The 17,120-nt window shown below is 40.8% G+C and overlaps 1 protein-coding gene across 4 annotated transcripts; it reads left to right on the forward strand.

Annotated features, from left to right (window-relative positions):
* Positions 1-548: 548 nt before the first annotated feature.
* On the forward strand, positions 549-16,888 carry LOC120561717 (GA-binding protein subunit beta-1-like). Of its 4 annotated transcripts, none has more exons than XR_005639639.1 (10): positions 549-717; positions 2,249-2,356; positions 5,204-5,371; positions 5,715-5,909; positions 10,358-10,466; positions 12,019-12,183; positions 13,000-13,121; positions 14,456-15,203; positions 15,316-15,373; positions 16,213-16,888. XR_005639639.1 is itself a non-coding variant. In XM_039804931.1 (10 exons), exons 2-9 carry the CDS (start codon positions 2,249-2,251, stop codon positions 15,339-15,341), a joined length of 1,344 nt encoding a protein of 447 aa, XP_039660865.1. In that variant the 5' UTR covers positions 549-717; the 3' UTR covers positions 15,342-15,373; positions 16,213-16,888. The 4 variants fall into 4 exon arrangements, 2 of the variants coding, with proteins under 2 accessions (XP_039660865.1, XP_039660864.1); XM_039804931.1 differs by having other exon boundaries at positions 14,456-14,906; XR_005639638.1 differs by having other exon boundaries at positions 14,456-15,373.
* Positions 16,889-17,120: the final 232 nt, after the last annotated feature.

Below are 17,120 nucleotides of genomic sequence, written 5' to 3' on the forward strand. Positions count from 1 at the left end.
CCGGCCGGGTAACATTGGCACATTTACAGAAATGTTAATTAATGTGTGTTGTCCTTTATACATTTAAGAATAAAAATAATCAGGTCCCTAAACTCTTGTCACTGAATAGTCTTTATTAAACACTTACAGTCAGAATGTTTATTGAAACAAGTTAATGGGCAGTAAAATGTTCTTATTCATTTCACAATAGAAAAAAGTTTACTGAAAATAATTCAGATTTTCCTAAACGTTTTAATAAATGGACTATAATCAGCTCTGCACAGACGTTTTATGCTGCTTTACATCGACTGAAGTTAACTAAAAACTACAAAACTGAAACCAGATTTTACCTTCAAAATAAACTTACTTCTTGGAAACACATCACGGCCCTCCATCCTCTCTTGCCGTGATATTATACGTTTATCCTGCGAGGGTCTTTAGACAAAAACAAAAATGTCATTTTTACTACAAAGATTTTTAGTGGCATGTACTGCATTGCCCCACCCAAAACAAATAGTCACGCGTTCAGTGTTCGCTTTATTTTGGAAAGTCCATCCGGAACACCCATTATCTGCCTCACTTTACATTTGCCATGTCGCCGCCATCTTTGACCCACAAATAATAAAAACACAAATGATATTTTTGGCGAAGAAGTTCCGAAACCGTTACAATACGCTAACGTATACCAGAAACCAGCGTAAATAATAGATCCTTTTTTTTTGACACCTTCATTTTGAGGCAAGTATACCACGATCAAATAAAATGGTTGTATAGCTAACGTAACGTTAAACACAGAATTGCAAAGAGCTAGCAGAGTGATAAACACGAATAGCAACAGTAACGTTAAGTTAAGTCAACCGCTAGCTTTTATTGTCACTTCAGAATTAATAGGCTTTAAGTTATAAGTGTGTCGATATTCAGGTTGCTGGCTCTTATTATAGCTGAAATAGTTATAGTTATTTTGGTAAATATCCGAGCAGAGTTGTCTTCCCCCCCTTGATGTTTGAAGAATTGACTAGCGGATGTGGAAATAGCTCCTTTGCTAGCTTCAACTTCCACCGGAACAAACCTAACTTAAATGGGTGTCAAACTATATTGTTATATTTTAAAAATGATCGCTTATGTACCTTCTTTGTATTTTATCAAGTGACAAATATGATGTGTATTGATACAGCTTGTCTACCTAATAACGATAAGCCGTGGGCAGGGGAGTCCAGCTTTCATTTCGGTGTCAACATCGTTAACTTATATTTTAACAAGTTGACCGATGCTGTCATAGCAGCACACTCTTTATTATACCAATGAATTATAAGTACGATTTGAAATGCATGAATGATCTATTAAATTTAGTTTGTAACTTTCATTCCTTATGTAATGGCTTATCATTGCACTTGTTTACTTCCACTGTAATTACTCACACATTACACTAACAACAGTGGCATTGGCAATTTATAAAAAAAAAAAGATATAAAAAAAAAGCACCTTTCATTACACGAAAGAAACTCAAAGCAGTTGACATTGAAAGACAAAATATAAGCATAAACATGAGAACAAAGCATAAAGAACAATAATAAGAATAAAGTATAAGTAGAAATTTGAGGTACTTATACTGTACTTTTATTTGTTCCATTTTCTGCTGCTTTATACTTCTGCTCCACTGTATTTCAGAGGAAAGTATAATAAATACATTAAAATAAATACTAATACTAAATATACCAGTCACTTTGCACTTTGAAGTTATTATATACAAAACATACAATAGGCCTACATGATGATCTTATAAAATCAACCCAACAGTACCTCCAGCTCGAACAGCTGTAACATAAAATGCTGCTTCACATTAATGCATCACTGATAATATTCCAACACTGACAGAACACCATTTCACTGCATATTGAGTCATTTTACTTGCTTGATACTTAAATAACATTTTACTAATAAGACTTATGTATTTTTACTGTAGTAACATTTTATATAAACTGTTAATTTAGATCATCTCAGCACTTTCGTGAAAAGTCGGACATTTTGTCATCAAATGTAAGGAATATTGGAACATTTGTGACGATCATGATTTTCTGAATTGCAAAACATTGGCTTAAAAGAAGGCAAACAAGTATTAATGTGCATTCTGGATATTATACTTTCCCACAAAAGAAACAATACACACAGTTAAAGTATGTCAGTGTGCGCTCCGTTGAAATGTTTCTCCTTGCCTGACTGTTATGTCTAGATGTGATAGCATCAAAGTGTTTCTCCTACCTGTCAGCAGATGTCACTGGTGCATCTTGGGCAGCAGCTGCTGGAGGCGGTGCGGAGTGGACAGGATGATGATGTCAAAGCTCTGATGGCCAATGGTGCTCCGTTCACCACGGACTGGGTGAGGCTGATATGCTTTAATTATGGAATAATCTTCAGGCTAATCTGTAATGAGATGTGTGTGAACCCTCATCTGCTGCCAAGAAACAGAGATTGTCAGCTCCTAATGTCGTTTTGGACTTTGTCACCATGCAGTGGCTGAATGACCGTAATGCTGAGGCCTCATATCGATGTCAAAGGACAGGAAAAAGTAAAAGAAACCTTGAGCGGACACTTACTGCAGGGAAAAAACAACACTCAGATACTCTTATATTTCTGTCTTCGCTGTACTCTGTCCTGCATCTGCACATGCATATCGTTCATCGTTCATCTCTGTTCAAAGAAGGAAAAACACACAAATTCTATGTAGGTGCAGGCCAACAACTAACATGTGCAATCCTCAGTTACGGTGCTATAAGTGTGCAACACTTTACAAATTTGCACATGAAATAAACTGACCATACTTTGCATAATAACATCTGTGAAACCTATTAAACTATACCTTAGGGCTGAAACTAACCGGTTAACTATTAATCTGAGGATTATTTTCACGATTAATCCATTCATCGTTCGGTGTACAAAAAGTCACAAAGTACTGAAAAATGTTCTTCACAATTTTCTAAAGCTCCAGGTGATATTTTGTCCAAACACCAGTCCAAAACCTAAAATATATTCAATTTACAGTCACATAAGACCGACAAAAGCAGCAAATCCTCAAAACCAAGAAGCTGAAAGATGACACAAACGATAAATAATGAATTGATTATCAAAATAGTTGCCCATTGGTTTTTTTTGTCGATTGACTAATTGACAATTAACTTATTGCTTGAGCTGAACTATTATCCATATTTTACACACGCACTCAGTCTAAATAGCAAAAGGGGTACCAGTAGTTTTGATAAATCCCCATTGTGCCGTAATGTTAAGTACGTCTATGAGCTTTTGCTACAAGCACAGAACATTCAGTGTCTTTGTATCATTTTATCCTAATTTGCATTTTAAATTAATTTAATCGGCCTGCAAACTGATGAAATTATTGTATCTATGTACTTATTACAGTAATGACGGATCAATTGTTTTAAATAATTTTGATTTTTTTGAGAAACTTACAAGCCTACATAAATTATCCACAGGCACTATAGCATTCATTTATAATGTATTGCTCACAGGCAGTGTGTACTTCACTAATGCGGTTTTATTGAACGTTCTCTACCCTAATGCCACCTTTATCTAAACTACAAGAACAGATAACATTGAACGGTGTGTCAAAATGAATTGATTTTCGAGTTCTATTATTCATCTGTGACGATGTGCTACATTTCAGAAAGGTACGCAGAAGAGTAGTTGCAGTATTAAAGGGCACATCGTTTAGTGGATTCATGCCACGTTCGCATGATGTCTGCATTTTTAAATAAGGGGAGAAATAACAGCTTTCATAAATGAAGAATGTATAAATTAAAATCCATCCTTAATGAAATGAAACAGATGTGTCACGCTTTTCCCAAGTAAAGCTGAGCTGTGCGAATATACCAGATGATAATTTAGATTCCGTGGAAGTGTCAACATTGGTGGATTAGCTGTCTTGTGTGCCGCAGTGCATGATACACAGGGGGAGACTTTCAAGCCTTTCAACTCCTACATCAGTTGTAACTGCACCGAAAAACTAATGTGAGACGTTATTATTAGTTGGTCTGTAAATCTGTCGTGAGCACTGCATTTGAGCAGACCTAGAGATGTAGTAGAGGTGGAGGGGTGTTTTACTTTTAGCCCCAAGTTTCATTACTTGTCAAAGTAATGTAACATCATGAGATCTGAGTACTACTCAGATTGTGGAATTCAGGCTACATTTACACTGGCCAGAATCTGCCTTTGAGCAGGAAGTTTTGAGCATCAACGACTTCATTTCCTGTATTTGGATACACTTTTATGCGCTAATTTACGGGGGAAATACCTTTATTTAGCCTATGTGAATAAGAAAAACAGATGATTCAAAATATAAACATAATGGAAAGTGTGGTGTTGCAAGTCATTGGGCATTTTTAAGTGGGTATATGGAAATCCTGGAGCTTTTGGTGCTTTCACAAAATATTTACACAATGAGATTTTTGATAAATAATCATCAGTAATGTAGATATAATGATTAAGTGGGTAAAGGCACATAATAGAACAGCTAGAACAGTCTGGTAAGTTCACTGTACTGTAATGCAGCCTTTAAAACCAGGAAAAGACAACACTTGTGTCCAAAATTTAAGACAATATTTAACCTCATATAGGCCTGCACAATTAATCGCAATTTTATTGAAATCGCAATATAAACTAGTGCAATATCCAAATCGCAGGGGGGGGCGCAATATTTGTGTCAAATCATTATAAAATAAAGTATTGTGGTGAGAGTATTGGGAGAGACGTCCCGGCCTACAAATGGTATCCGACAGACTAAAGAAAAAATCTTTGTTTGGTACAGATCCTTGCAAAAAATCACACTTCAATTTTTTTTTATACTGTGTGTATATATATATATATTTTTTAATGAAAATGAGAATTATGATGCAAATGATCATTCCCTCCAATATCATGAATCATATCACAATCGCAATTTCAGTCAAAATAATCTCAATTAGATATTTTCCTCACATCGTGCAGCCCTTGCCTCATATATCGTTATTGATATGTATCGCCCAGCCCTAGCTGTGGTTAAACTCAGATGTGATGGCGTACAACTGTGTGAATACAAACCGTGGCGCTGTTGGGGGGGGGGCGCTTCATGTTAAGTGAACTTTCCCTGCATAAAGATAATTAAAAAATCACCTCCAGCTGCTTCTTCACATACTGTATCTTGGTCTCTCTCTCTCTTCTCTTTTTCCTCCAGCTGGGCTCATCGCCGCTGCATTTCGCAGCCCAGTACGGTCATCATTCCACCGCCGAGGTGCTGCTGCGTGCCGGGGTCAGCAGGGACGCCCGAACAAAGGTGGACAAGACGCCTCTTCACATCGCCGCCTCAGAGGGTCACTCCACCATAGTGGACCTGTTAGCGCAGGTGAGGAGAGCCATCTACCGTGCGTTTGTCTGTTTCTGTGTGGTTATGCATGCAACATGTTCACATTATTATAGTAGATAATGCATGGCCAACGTGTATGGCCAAACACTTTTCTAATCTCTGCTTTGGAAGATACAAAAGCATTTTCAGGGGCTTCAACAGTGTTTTAAATGACATTTTACAACCATGTGACACATGTTTTCAACATTGTTAGACTGTACACTGTACTTTTCCTCCCTGCCTAGTCACAGACATCTTTTCTCATCACGTCCCTTTTGTCTTCCTCTCTTTTATTGTTTTCTTCCCTTTTCTCGCCAACGGGGGGCGACGTGCACCCTTGCAGAACGGCGCCAACATCAACGCCAAAGACATGCTGAAGATGACTGCGCTGCACTGGGCGGCTCAGCACGGCCACAGGGAGGTGGCGGAGCTCCTGCTGAGGCACGGCGCAGACGTCCACTGCCTCAGCAAGTTTGACAAGACGCCCTTCGACATCGCCATGGATACCAGCAACACGGAGCTGATGATACTGCTACAGGTGGATGGACGGAGGGTGGGGATGTGGAGAGACAGAGACATTCTGGAAGCGAGAGAAAGAAAGAGAGAGAGAGAGAGAGAGACAGTCTGATAGCGCTGAGGAGAGAAAAACAGGATGGGCAAAGACATTGAGTCAGACGAACAGATGAGACAGAGAGTAGGGATGTCACGATACCAATACTAGTGAAATTCCATGATTCTTGATACCCAAATTGATACCACAGTAACAACAAGCAAACACAAAACAATAAATCCCATGTACTCCTTATAATATCCTATATATTATCACAGGATAAGGTGTCATGTCACTCTTTTTTAGTGTAATATTTTTTTTTCAGTTTCAGCTTTCTCTCACTGTTTTGGCGTAGAGCAGAGGGATTTTAGGGGGGGAAGGAGAGCGTGGTTTCCATGTAATCTGAAGAGAACGTCAGTCTTCTGGACTCACGGCCCAGTGCTCCGAAGCCTGGCATCGCCACGCAGCTAGCATACGGGAACATCTTCCATGAGTTCACCTGGAACTCCCAGACAGCGAGTATGTTATGTCTGTTTCTCTGTGCCGTTGTTTCTTCACATGGAACCAAGCTGGTTAAAGTTAACTTTTAACTGACGGCCCACTGGAACCAGCGCTAGTGTCAGCTATCGTTGGCTGTATGTGAAAAACAACAGCAGAGAAAAACAGACTTACTTGCAGTGTGAGGGCCCTGTCTTGCACCCGGCGCAGCACAAAGCCAGACGCCAGTCTTTGCTAGTTTAAGACCGACGCAGTTGTCAGTTTCCCGTCCAGTGCCCACGTCGTTTAAATAGCAAATCCACCTGCGCCCATGGGCGTGCTGGTCTTACAGGGAGGTGTGTTCAGGTGCATTCTGGGCGTATTGCTATCTTGAGGCAGCGGGAAGTGATCGTGCCATTGACCAACAAAAACCTGGTCTAAAGTCAATAACGCAGCACTTCGTTGTTAATTTAACAACAAATTAGTGAAATGCGCCTAGGCTCGTGCACAGCGCACACACTATGCTTGTTACACACACAGTGAGGCGCAGCAGCACACACACATGCAAAAGATTACAAATAAAAATATTACGGTGAAAATCCGCCGTCATAATTGCAATGCGCCGAGGTACAAACACGCCTGGCTTTTAAAGGGAACGGGAGATGATCTCTGATTGGTTTATTGCATGTTACGCCCAAAACACACCTATGAATTAATGAAGACACTAACTACAACCCTTTTGAACCATGCACCCAGCGCACGGACCCTTTTTTCCGCCGTCAAACTAGCAAAAGTGGATTTGGACACGCCCTAAACGCACCTGCAGCATGCGCTTCACGCCATGCACTAGATCGTTAAAACAGGGCCCTGAGAGTTCCAGGTGAACTCGTGAAAGCCATTGCCGTATACGTACGGTATAAGTTTAATTCAGGCTTACCGCATTCCAGCAGTCAGTGTGCAGCGTGCACAGAGATGATGCGCTATTCAATTTTCTTTGTCTTCGGCATTTAGCGCTAGACTAGAACTTGTAGGCGTATGTGCTGCCCCCCGGCCGGTTTGGAAGAATTGCATCTCCGGTACCTAGAAAAACCAGTACGTTCACGTTTTCAGAATTTTGGCATCAACTGACATACTGAAGTATCGGTTCTCTTGACATCCCTAATAAGGAGACGAGATTGGATGAACACAGATATAAATGGGGATAACAGAAGGGAAAGAGGAAAAAGAGACATGATGAAGATGATGAGGGGAGGGGGAGGAAGAAAGGGAAGACAAATTGATGTAGGGCGGAAAGAAATAGATATGAGGACAGGCAACTGAGAGAGAAAAGAAGGATGAGGCATGCAGGGAGCACAGAAAGCAGAGATGAGTGGAGGCAGGTCATTTCTGTGTCTGTCGGCGTCTCAAACGCTAAACGCTTTTGTGCAAGGTTATAATACAAGATAACAGAGCAGGAGACACTGGGGGGGTGGGGGGGGGCAGGGGGGGGGAGGAGACAGTAAACGCCCAGGCACATCTCAGCCGAGGCAGGTAAAAATAAAGACGAGAGGAGAAACAGCGAGAGAGATGGACAGATAGACGAAGGCGGGGAAGACAAGAAGACATGATGGGTAAATGAGGGGCTTGTGAGAGAGGCATAGAGAGAGATGGACAGAGCTTAGGGGGAGAGCGAAAACACAAAGGAGGGGGTAGAAGAAGATAAATGGGGGAGCCAAGGAGATTAAAAAAACAGACGGAAAGGAAAAGTAAAAAGACAAATAAGAAGACAAAAGTGTGAGACTGCAGGCGCAGACATGTTTGCACAGTGCCCCTGTGATTTCAGAAATAGGTTCGATGTTTTCTAAGTGCGACTAGCAAAGCTCCCGTCGGACTCTCACCGCCGTTGCTATGGTTTCAGTGGCCGTGCAGCATCTCTCTGTCAGACAGCCATGTTCGCACAAACAGTTCTTACAATAACACCCGCATTTAGACCATTTCACACAAGATGGGATTAGACCTTGTCTTTAAAAGCATGAAGAAGCCACACTAATAATTACAATAACAGAATTGTGGTGAATGATGATATTGAAGTTAGGGGACACAGTATTTGGAAAAATTAGATTATAAAATCTCCACATGCTCTCCTACCAAGGCTTTATGTAACGGAGGTGAGTGTGGGCCTTCAGGTGGTACGTAGGAGGTTCTAGTTAGCATGAGATAACTCCTCTCCCCGGACAGGACTCCCCAACCGGCCAGGATGCAAGATAGTAGGGCCTCGAGCAAAAGCAGCTGCGAGATGGCTGCACACAGAAGGACACTGACACATGTTTATGAAACATAAACACCCACAAGTGGCCATGAGTGAGAAATGTTCCCCCACCCCGGTGGTCATTGTTTGAAAGGGGCTGAATCTAGGGCTGTGCAATTAATCAAAATGTAATCGTGATTATGAGTTTGGCTCCCAGTGATCACAAAAACAGAATAATCGAGAAAAAACATGTATTTAGCTCATTCTGTTTTGCAAGTAAACTCTTATTTTCTCTTGTGTTCTGAATGAAAAAAATCAAGTTTAAATAGGAAAAGTATTTAGGCAAATTTCACAGTTGCATGTGTTTTTTTTTGTTGCTTTTTCCACTTTTTTTTTAAGTTCAATAATTGCATCATCTTTGAGTAATCGTGTTAAATTATTGTGATTTCAATATTGACCGAAATAATCGTGATTATATTTCTTTCCATAATCAAGCAGCCCTAGCTGAATCCCCGTGAGTGCACCATTATATGTGTTTGTTATCTGAAATGAACGTACTGCTGTGCTCTGAGGAAGTAAAGCACTTTAGCTTTCTAAGACAAATAAACTACTGGACATTTTTAGGTTTAGACACAGCCATAAAGCCACAAAAATGTTAGTGTGCCATCCATAAAATAATGACCATCGTTTCTCTTTCTTATCAAGTCTGTGCAGATAAAATGTCTCCTTCAGATGAAATCGCATCGCCGCCACACTGAAAATGAATCATCAGTGGATAAACAATAAAACAAACTATTGGTTTTAAACCTTAGCGTACACCTATCGCAGCCATCACACCGTATCCACTATTAACCGCATGATTACCTTTGCTCGGAAAATGGGCCAATTAAAAAATAATAATAATAATAATAATAATGTCATATGATCAATGAAGTGATTCTCAAAGTAATTTTCACTTTCAAGAGGACAGATCACTTTCAACTGCAATTCTTCAGGGCCCCAAAAACTGCTCTACTGTGACTCTTTTTTAATAGAATAAAACTAGTGGATTAAAGTGTCAGTTTCAATTACAGAGTACTGATGCTATCTACTTTCTTATCTTGTCTTTAAGCCTTTTATCGTTGTTTCAGACAGTTGAAACAATTGGTAGGGTCTTTTTCTTTTCTTTTTTTATACATCAAAGTGTTTCAGTATTTCATTTTATGCCTGTAACTTGTCAATTGGATTACACGTTCATCTAAAATGGAATAAGAGATCAGAAATTGTATCATATATCGCTTTCTCCCTCAAAAAGGGCATGCAAGTATCAATCAGACATTAGGATATAGTTTCCGTTTAAAAAAATTCTAAATACCTTCTGGATTGATTTGATGCCCCGCGAGGTTTTGGCCCATGTATCAGAATTGGTGGAGAGCAAAATAGAGCTAAAAGAGAGTAAATGGACTTACATGATCGCCATATCAACCTAGAAGGTCATGATATGTCACTGTTGTGTTTACAGCGTGTTTCCTTCCACTCCTCCCAAATAGCCAAATAATTAGTTATTGTGGGGTTAAGCACAGGTTTTGAGTTTGTCCCAGGTTTTGCCAGACTTCATATTTCTTGAATATAATCCCAAATGATTTCATTTGAAATGTTCTCACCCTCTTATGCAACAGATCAGTATGCAAATTGTCATAAGCTGCAACAGGATTTAATGTAACCACAGCTCCTGTTATATGTGTGTGCACAGGACGGCATGCAGAACCAGGTAAACATGGACCCAGAGTCCCACTACATCATCCGTGCTGGTGGGCTGGTCAACCTCTCAGACCTGGTCACCACCACCAAAACCAGTGCAGGTAGGCAGCGCACATGCATCCATCACTTGTGTTTAGGTGCAGTGATACAGTACGGACATTAAGTGACAAAAAAAGGATGAATAAACAGCAGATGGAAAAGGATGTGAAATACAAACTTGTGCAGGTGGGGAAGAAACCTCAGGAGACTTACTGTGTTATCTCAAGAGACATATCATATTTGACAACAAATTAAGAAAAATCTGGACTGGACTCCACGATGTAGAATAGAAACAACATGGCGGACCGTTTTAGAACAACAGTTAATATTTGCCAAAATCCAGTGGTGGAATGTAACTAAGTACATTCACTTAAGTGCTGTACTCAAGTACAATTTAGAGGTCTATTTTCTATTAAAGCTACTTTCTACTTAGTCTGGCTATCACCAGACCAAGCTCAATCTGTTAAGATTGAACATTAGTCTGGGGAGTCTGCTCTGTATTTTCTACTGCACAAGAGGCGTGATCAACGGGCATAGTTCAAATGACTCTGTACGCACTTGGATAGTCCTTCAACCAATCAGACCAATTATCCGGGTGACGTGGCAGCGACAGCGGCATCAACGGGTTGCTGCACTTCGGTGGCCGCCATGTTGAACGTAAACAAAAAGCTGCTTGGTCACTTCTTTATCGTCATCGTGTTAAACCTGCCAATAGCGCGCCAGGTGGATAAGCCAGTTTGTGATTGGTCCTCGCAGATTTGTAACAGAAGCAGGACAGAAATATTTACAGGTTTCCAGCCTGAGGGAGAAATCAAATCGCCGGCAGATCGGGCTGGGTTTACCCAATCTACTTTCTACTTCTACTCCACTACATTCATCGGGCAGTTTTAGCTACTAGTTACTTTACACATTAAGACTTTTGCATACTAAACACACGTAGTTTATAAAATATGATGTTTTAAATACAAATTAAACTACCCAACAATATAACGGTCTACAAGTCCGGCTGAAATGATTAGACCATTAAACACTAAGTTGATGACAGAACTGTTTGGATTGTTTCCAGTTTCTAAAATGTGAGGATTTTTCTGCATTGAGTTCTTTTAATACTCTAAGTACATTGTCCTGATGATACTAACATACTTTCACTTAAGTAACATTTTCAATGCAGGACTTTTACTCGTAAAAGAGTATTTTTACAGAGTGGTATTAGTGCTTTTACGTAAATAAAGAGACTGAATACTTCTTCCCCCACTGCCAAAATCTTATTTTGTAAAGAATAACCCTAATGCCTGAGATAAAGACAATAAAGTAATGAATTACCGATGAATGGAACTGGAAAAGGGACACATTCCCTCTTTTTATTTGATCCATCCTCGTATTCCTGACAGAAAAAAAACAAACAAACATTAGCTTCTCAGTAGCAACGGTGTTCATTTAGAAATGTCTTTAACCATCCAGCGAGAGTTTGAAAACCTGTGAATTGGAATCCTTTCCCTCTTCTTCTTTGTGGTTGCGTAACGTACTGGCCTTGGTTCATTTTTGAACAGCATCATAATGTGGGAGCGGTCCTACGCGTGTTATCTAACAATACAAGCCAACTGTTGTCTGCAGGCAAGTCAGAGGACGTCATGGCTGCCGAGTCGGTGGAAGCAACCTTTCAGCATGTGGTGGGCGACGGCGGGCAAAGGGTCATTACCATAGTGACGGACCAACACGGCAACCTGCAGCCAGCGTCCCTGGGCCAGCAGTACATCTTCACCCTGCAGGGGCAGCAGAGTGAGTGGGCAACACAAAGGTGCTCTCGAAAAACTGAGCAGGACCTAACTGAGAACAGGGATGCATTGACATCATAAACGCAGATAGTTTCCAAAAAAGCAGCACTATAACGACAAAAAAAAAAAAATACACCCATTAGCAATCAGCTAGTTAGAGTGTTACAATTCTGTACACGCTGTGGAGAATTCACACAAAACAGAGGCACATGTATAGCGCCTGGGACTAGTACAGACACGATTGCACGATTGCAGTTTGCTGTTACTTTTTTGGAGTAATAAATGGGGAAAAGCTGCTTATTAAATGGGTTTATATGTGATGGGAGAAAATACAAAACAGGAAAATCAGCATCTTGAGACCATTTGACATCTTTGTATATGTCAAGTAAAGGATTGTTCATTCAGAAATGATGTCTGAATATGTAAAACACTATATTACAAGCCGGGTCTCGAGGAGAAAAAGAAGCAATTTAAAACCAGTTAAGTTGTTTGTTGTAAGTGCAGGTAGGTGTGTGTTGCCAAATCAAAGACAGAAGTATAGGAAAAAGAGAACTCCTAACTCAGAGCTTTTAAAGAAACTACACTCGCCTATCTGAAATAAAACCCAATCCTACAGACAAGGAAACACACAATGACATTTTGCATACATAGATAAAATATATCTTGCAGAACTACCAGCACACACACACACACACACACACACACACACACACACACACACACACACACACACACCCCGTCTGAGACCGCAACACAAAAAAACATTTGTTCACAGCTCTGCACTCACCCTCCCCTGACATTTTTCTGTTCTGCGGTGCAGTGGTGGCTTTGCCAGCCGGCACAATCACAGAGGAGGTGGTGGTCGAGGATCCTCAGCAGGCCACGCTGAAACGCAAGAGAAACACAGACCCCTCGGCCAATCACGTCGGCCAAAAAGACAAGGTAAGCCAGAAGTGCCTAGGTAAATATGTACACTGTTTAAACTAGTGCTGTCAAACGATTAAAATATTTAATCGCGATTAATCGCATTAATGTCATAGTTAACTCGCAATTAATCGCACATTTGTATCTATTCTATATGTCCCTTGATTTCTTTTTTTCCCATTATTTTTTTCTCATTTTAATGCTCTTATCAACATGGAAAAGTGGATCGCCTGCTTTGTGTTTTTGTCGCCTGGTTTTGACGAGGGGGGGGCGGATAATTTGCATCAGCTGTGTTCTCGGCCATCAAGTGGTATTTCAGACTGGACGTGCTGCGATGATAGCTCAGTTCACAACGACCAAACACACAGATCACTTTGGTCTTGTCAATGGAACCATTTGGCAACTTTTTAAAAGTAAACTTTCCATTCAGAATCTTACTGGGATCCATTTCGGCGTCTCGCGCTCGCCATCCACTCAAAACGTAACGTTAGCCTACTACTCCTTGGCCGGCTCGCAAGCCCAAAGAAGTGTGTGCGGTGTGCCTGTTGTTTAGTTTGCGGTCTAGCTAGATCCGGTGTGGTGTTGTAGTTTTTCTAATGGTCACTAGTTGTTGTGACAGCATGTGAAAAAAAAACTACAAAGAACGGTTATCTCGCGATAAAAAAATTTACGCCGTTAAAATGGGTTTCCGTAAACGCCGTTAATAACGCGTTTAACTGACTGACTAGTTTAAACCTGTTGTTTACTAGCTTATCTTATGATTTACAGGGTAACTTGGGATACAAGTGTTTCTTTGATTAAGTCAATATTACAATTAGCTTGTAATTGTATATATGTAATTGTGGTCTGCACATCATTTACATTGTATGTCATACAATAAGGTTTTAAATTTAAACCTGAAATTAATTGTAATGAAAAGTTTTGAGTCTAATGCCACGCTTCTCAAAGTCCGCAGCCAACAAAAATAAAAAATATAAACATATTGTGTGGCCTGCGTATTCAGAAGTACAAATAGCAATGCAGATTAAGACTAGACGATTTCCTAGGCAGATATTGACTTGGGACTATATTGGGGCGAAGCACAGCCGAAGCACTGCTACTTGGGCGTAGAGATATCATATATTTACTCACGACATACTATCTGGCAACACAGGATTCCATTCACTAGACTAAGCTAAGCTAGCGGCGGCGCTGCCGGATTAAGACAATGTGACAATGAGACAAAAATGCGTCTGCCCCCATATCTTCATCTACGGGAGATGGTGAATAACCCCTATTTCAAAAAACGGTGGCGTGTTCCTTAAGGAAATTTCCCATATATTTGACTTTTTTTGTTTTTTTTTTATTTCCAGAAGGTGAAAGAGAGTCGAGAGCAGCTGCAGCGGCAGCTGCAGGAAGCCAATCTCAAAGCCGAGGGGTACCAGCAGCAGCTCCTACAGAAGGAGCAGGAGGCCGAGCAGTATCGCCTTAAACTGGAGCAGGCCATAGCAACCAGTAACAGCAGCATCAGCAACACCATCACTGCGACGACCGTTACCTTAAACAACGGCGCTACAGTGAAGCAGCAGGAGGAGGAGGAGGAGGAGGAGGAGGAGGAGGAGATGATGGTAGAGGAGCAGCTAGAGACGACACAGGAAGCCGCAACAAAAGAAGTGGAAGAAGGGGAGAGGGAAAACATGGAGGAGGGGGAAGAGGTCATCTTCCTTCCAGAAGATGCGATTCTTGTGAACGAGCGCGAGCTGGAAGTGGAGGTCGATGGTACAGAGGAAACACATAAGTCTCCCCCCCGTCAGCGAGGCCAAGGTAGAAGGAGAGGCAGAGGTGGACGCAGACACTAGCTGACATGTTTTGCGATCATCTATTTAACTGATTTTATAACCTTTTGTAAACAAAGACTTTTGTAAATATGTCCAGGTTTTCGTGCGGCACAAACATCAAGAGGACTTTAGCTTTACATGACTCTATAGACCATTTCACAGCTGTAAACATTAACATTCTAAATGGCCCCGGTGGTAATGTACCGTATGTGAATGACATCAACTGACAGGAAGTCAGCAAGAGGCCAGGCTGTTGCCTAGCAATGGGATTCCATTAAAAAAGGTCTATAGGACTTTACATCAGGCACACACTGAGCCTGGAGAGGACATGGTTGGTGTCATGGACTTTGGATGATGTTCAGTTCTTCACTACTTTATCTCTTTGTGTTCCATAGCTCTGGGATCACCTGTAATTTCGTGACCAGCCTCCCAACTGAATGGTAGCTGAGCTAGGTATAGTACTAGCTAAAGAATTCACCTTTATAATGGTACGTGTCCACCGGAAAACGGCATTTCCATGCGAGCAGCCGTGCAATGCATTCCGGTAGCGTCGCGGCCACTTTCGAGAAGCGGGGCGACGAGTTGCCCGCTCTTCATTTGCATAAAGTTGAAATGAGATTTTTGATAAATAATCATCAGTAATGTGGATATAATGACTAAGTGGGTAAAGGCAAACAACAGTCTGGTAAGTTCAGAAAATGACATCACTTTACTGTAATGCAGCCTTTAAATCCAGGAAAAGACAACACTTATGCCACATTACGATATCCAAAATCTAAGACGATATCTAGTCTCATATCACGATATCGATATAATACCGATATATTGCCCAGCTCTAATCCAGGCTACTTTATGCAAATCAGGGGAGTCCAGCTCGACTCGCTGCTCTCGAAAAACCCACAAACATTTTTGAAACTGTCCGTTGTCGATCTAAAATGAAGACAGATTCAGCAGCTGCAGCTTAATTCTTGCATAAAGTTTACAAACGAGCCGCCATGTTGTTCTGTTTTTAAATTTGTCCCACGTGAAGTGTTTGTCCAATCAGGTGCAGCCATCGCGGTTGTAGGAGGGCGTAGCGTGTTTTCTTTGCTCGTCAGTGGTCATCATAGAGAAATTGATAGCTGCTAGTGGCGAGCCCAACATAAGCGTCTAATGCGGCGAAGCGGGGCGATCCCTGCCGCGACAAAAAAAAAAAAAAACGCCACAGTGGACGCGTACCATTAGTTTGTACATTCATTATTCTGTGTTGTATTTCAACGTATTTCTGTGTTTACATTATTTTTTTATGACAGGATTTGTGTCGAGGGCGCTCAGGCTGTGATGTGTCACTCGGTGAACGGGCCTCAGTGGAGGCGCACAGTACAGTCAAAGATAATCAAGAAGCAATTACAGTGAGAGCACTCGGTGATCTCTTATCCAGGGTGACCTGCAGCGAGCAGATAGGAGCTTCAACAGAATGCACCGCAGTTGATGGGAATCAAACCTGTGACCGCTTTATTTTTAGAGCAGCGTCTTTAGCCACTCAGCCACCGTCCACCCAGTTATTTTACTGCGTAATATTATTGATTTAATACGAGTAACGACAAGATGTAAAATTACGTTTTAATGTTAATTCTTTGTCTACGTGACGGTTTTCACACACGTCTGTTGGGAGATGTTCATGACCAAAATCATGAGTGCAGGGATAAGGATGGTTTAACTTTAAACGAGGCAGCATTAGGGCCATTTCCCACAAGGACAAATTACAGAGCCAGTTTGGGGATTTTGAATTTGATTTTTTTCATCAATTCACAGCCCATCTTCTCATTATTGAAACTGTCGGGGGACGTTTGTTTACATGTTTGCACTTCAGGGCTTTATTCATCAGAACTTCTTATTTTTTGACACAACAAGTTTGTAAAACGTAATTATGTGATTCTTTTTGTGTCTGTTTTTTGTCACTGAGGCAATAAAGTGTGTACTTATTAATTGTTGTGGTTGTTTTGCTTTATAATTAGAGGGACAGTTAGTTTTGGAAACTAAAATGTAAACAATAGTATTTAATAACGTTGAATAGTTTTACATGTGGAATATATTTAAAAAAGCAAACTCCCAGGTGGCATTGTATCTTCATGTATATAAAGATCCCAACACTCACTCATCATTATTTGCATGTAAAATTATAATTTGCAAGGGCGTAACTTTGGGTTCAACATTGGGG

This window comes from Perca fluviatilis, chromosome 7 (genome assembly GCF_010015445.1).
Source record: "Perca fluviatilis chromosome 7, GENO_Pfluv_1.0, whole genome shotgun sequence".
Taxonomy (NCBI): domain Eukaryota; kingdom Metazoa; phylum Chordata; class Actinopteri; order Perciformes; family Percidae; genus Perca; species Perca fluviatilis.

Bases quoted from the DNA above. Each gene is read 5' to 3' on its own strand.
- LOC120561717 (XM_039804930.1), top strand. From the start codon at position 2,249: ATGTCACTGGTGCATCTTGGGCAGCAGCTGCTGGAGGCGGTGCGGAGT. The intron at 10,467-12,018 runs GTAGGCAGCGCA...TGTTGTCTGCAG, and splicing joins CACCACCAAAACCAGTGCAG to GCAAGTCAGAGGACGTCATG. The intron at 12,184-12,999 runs GTGAGTGGGCAA...TCTGCGGTGCAG, and splicing joins CACCCTGCAGGGGCAGCAGA to TGGTGGCTTTGCCAGCCGGC.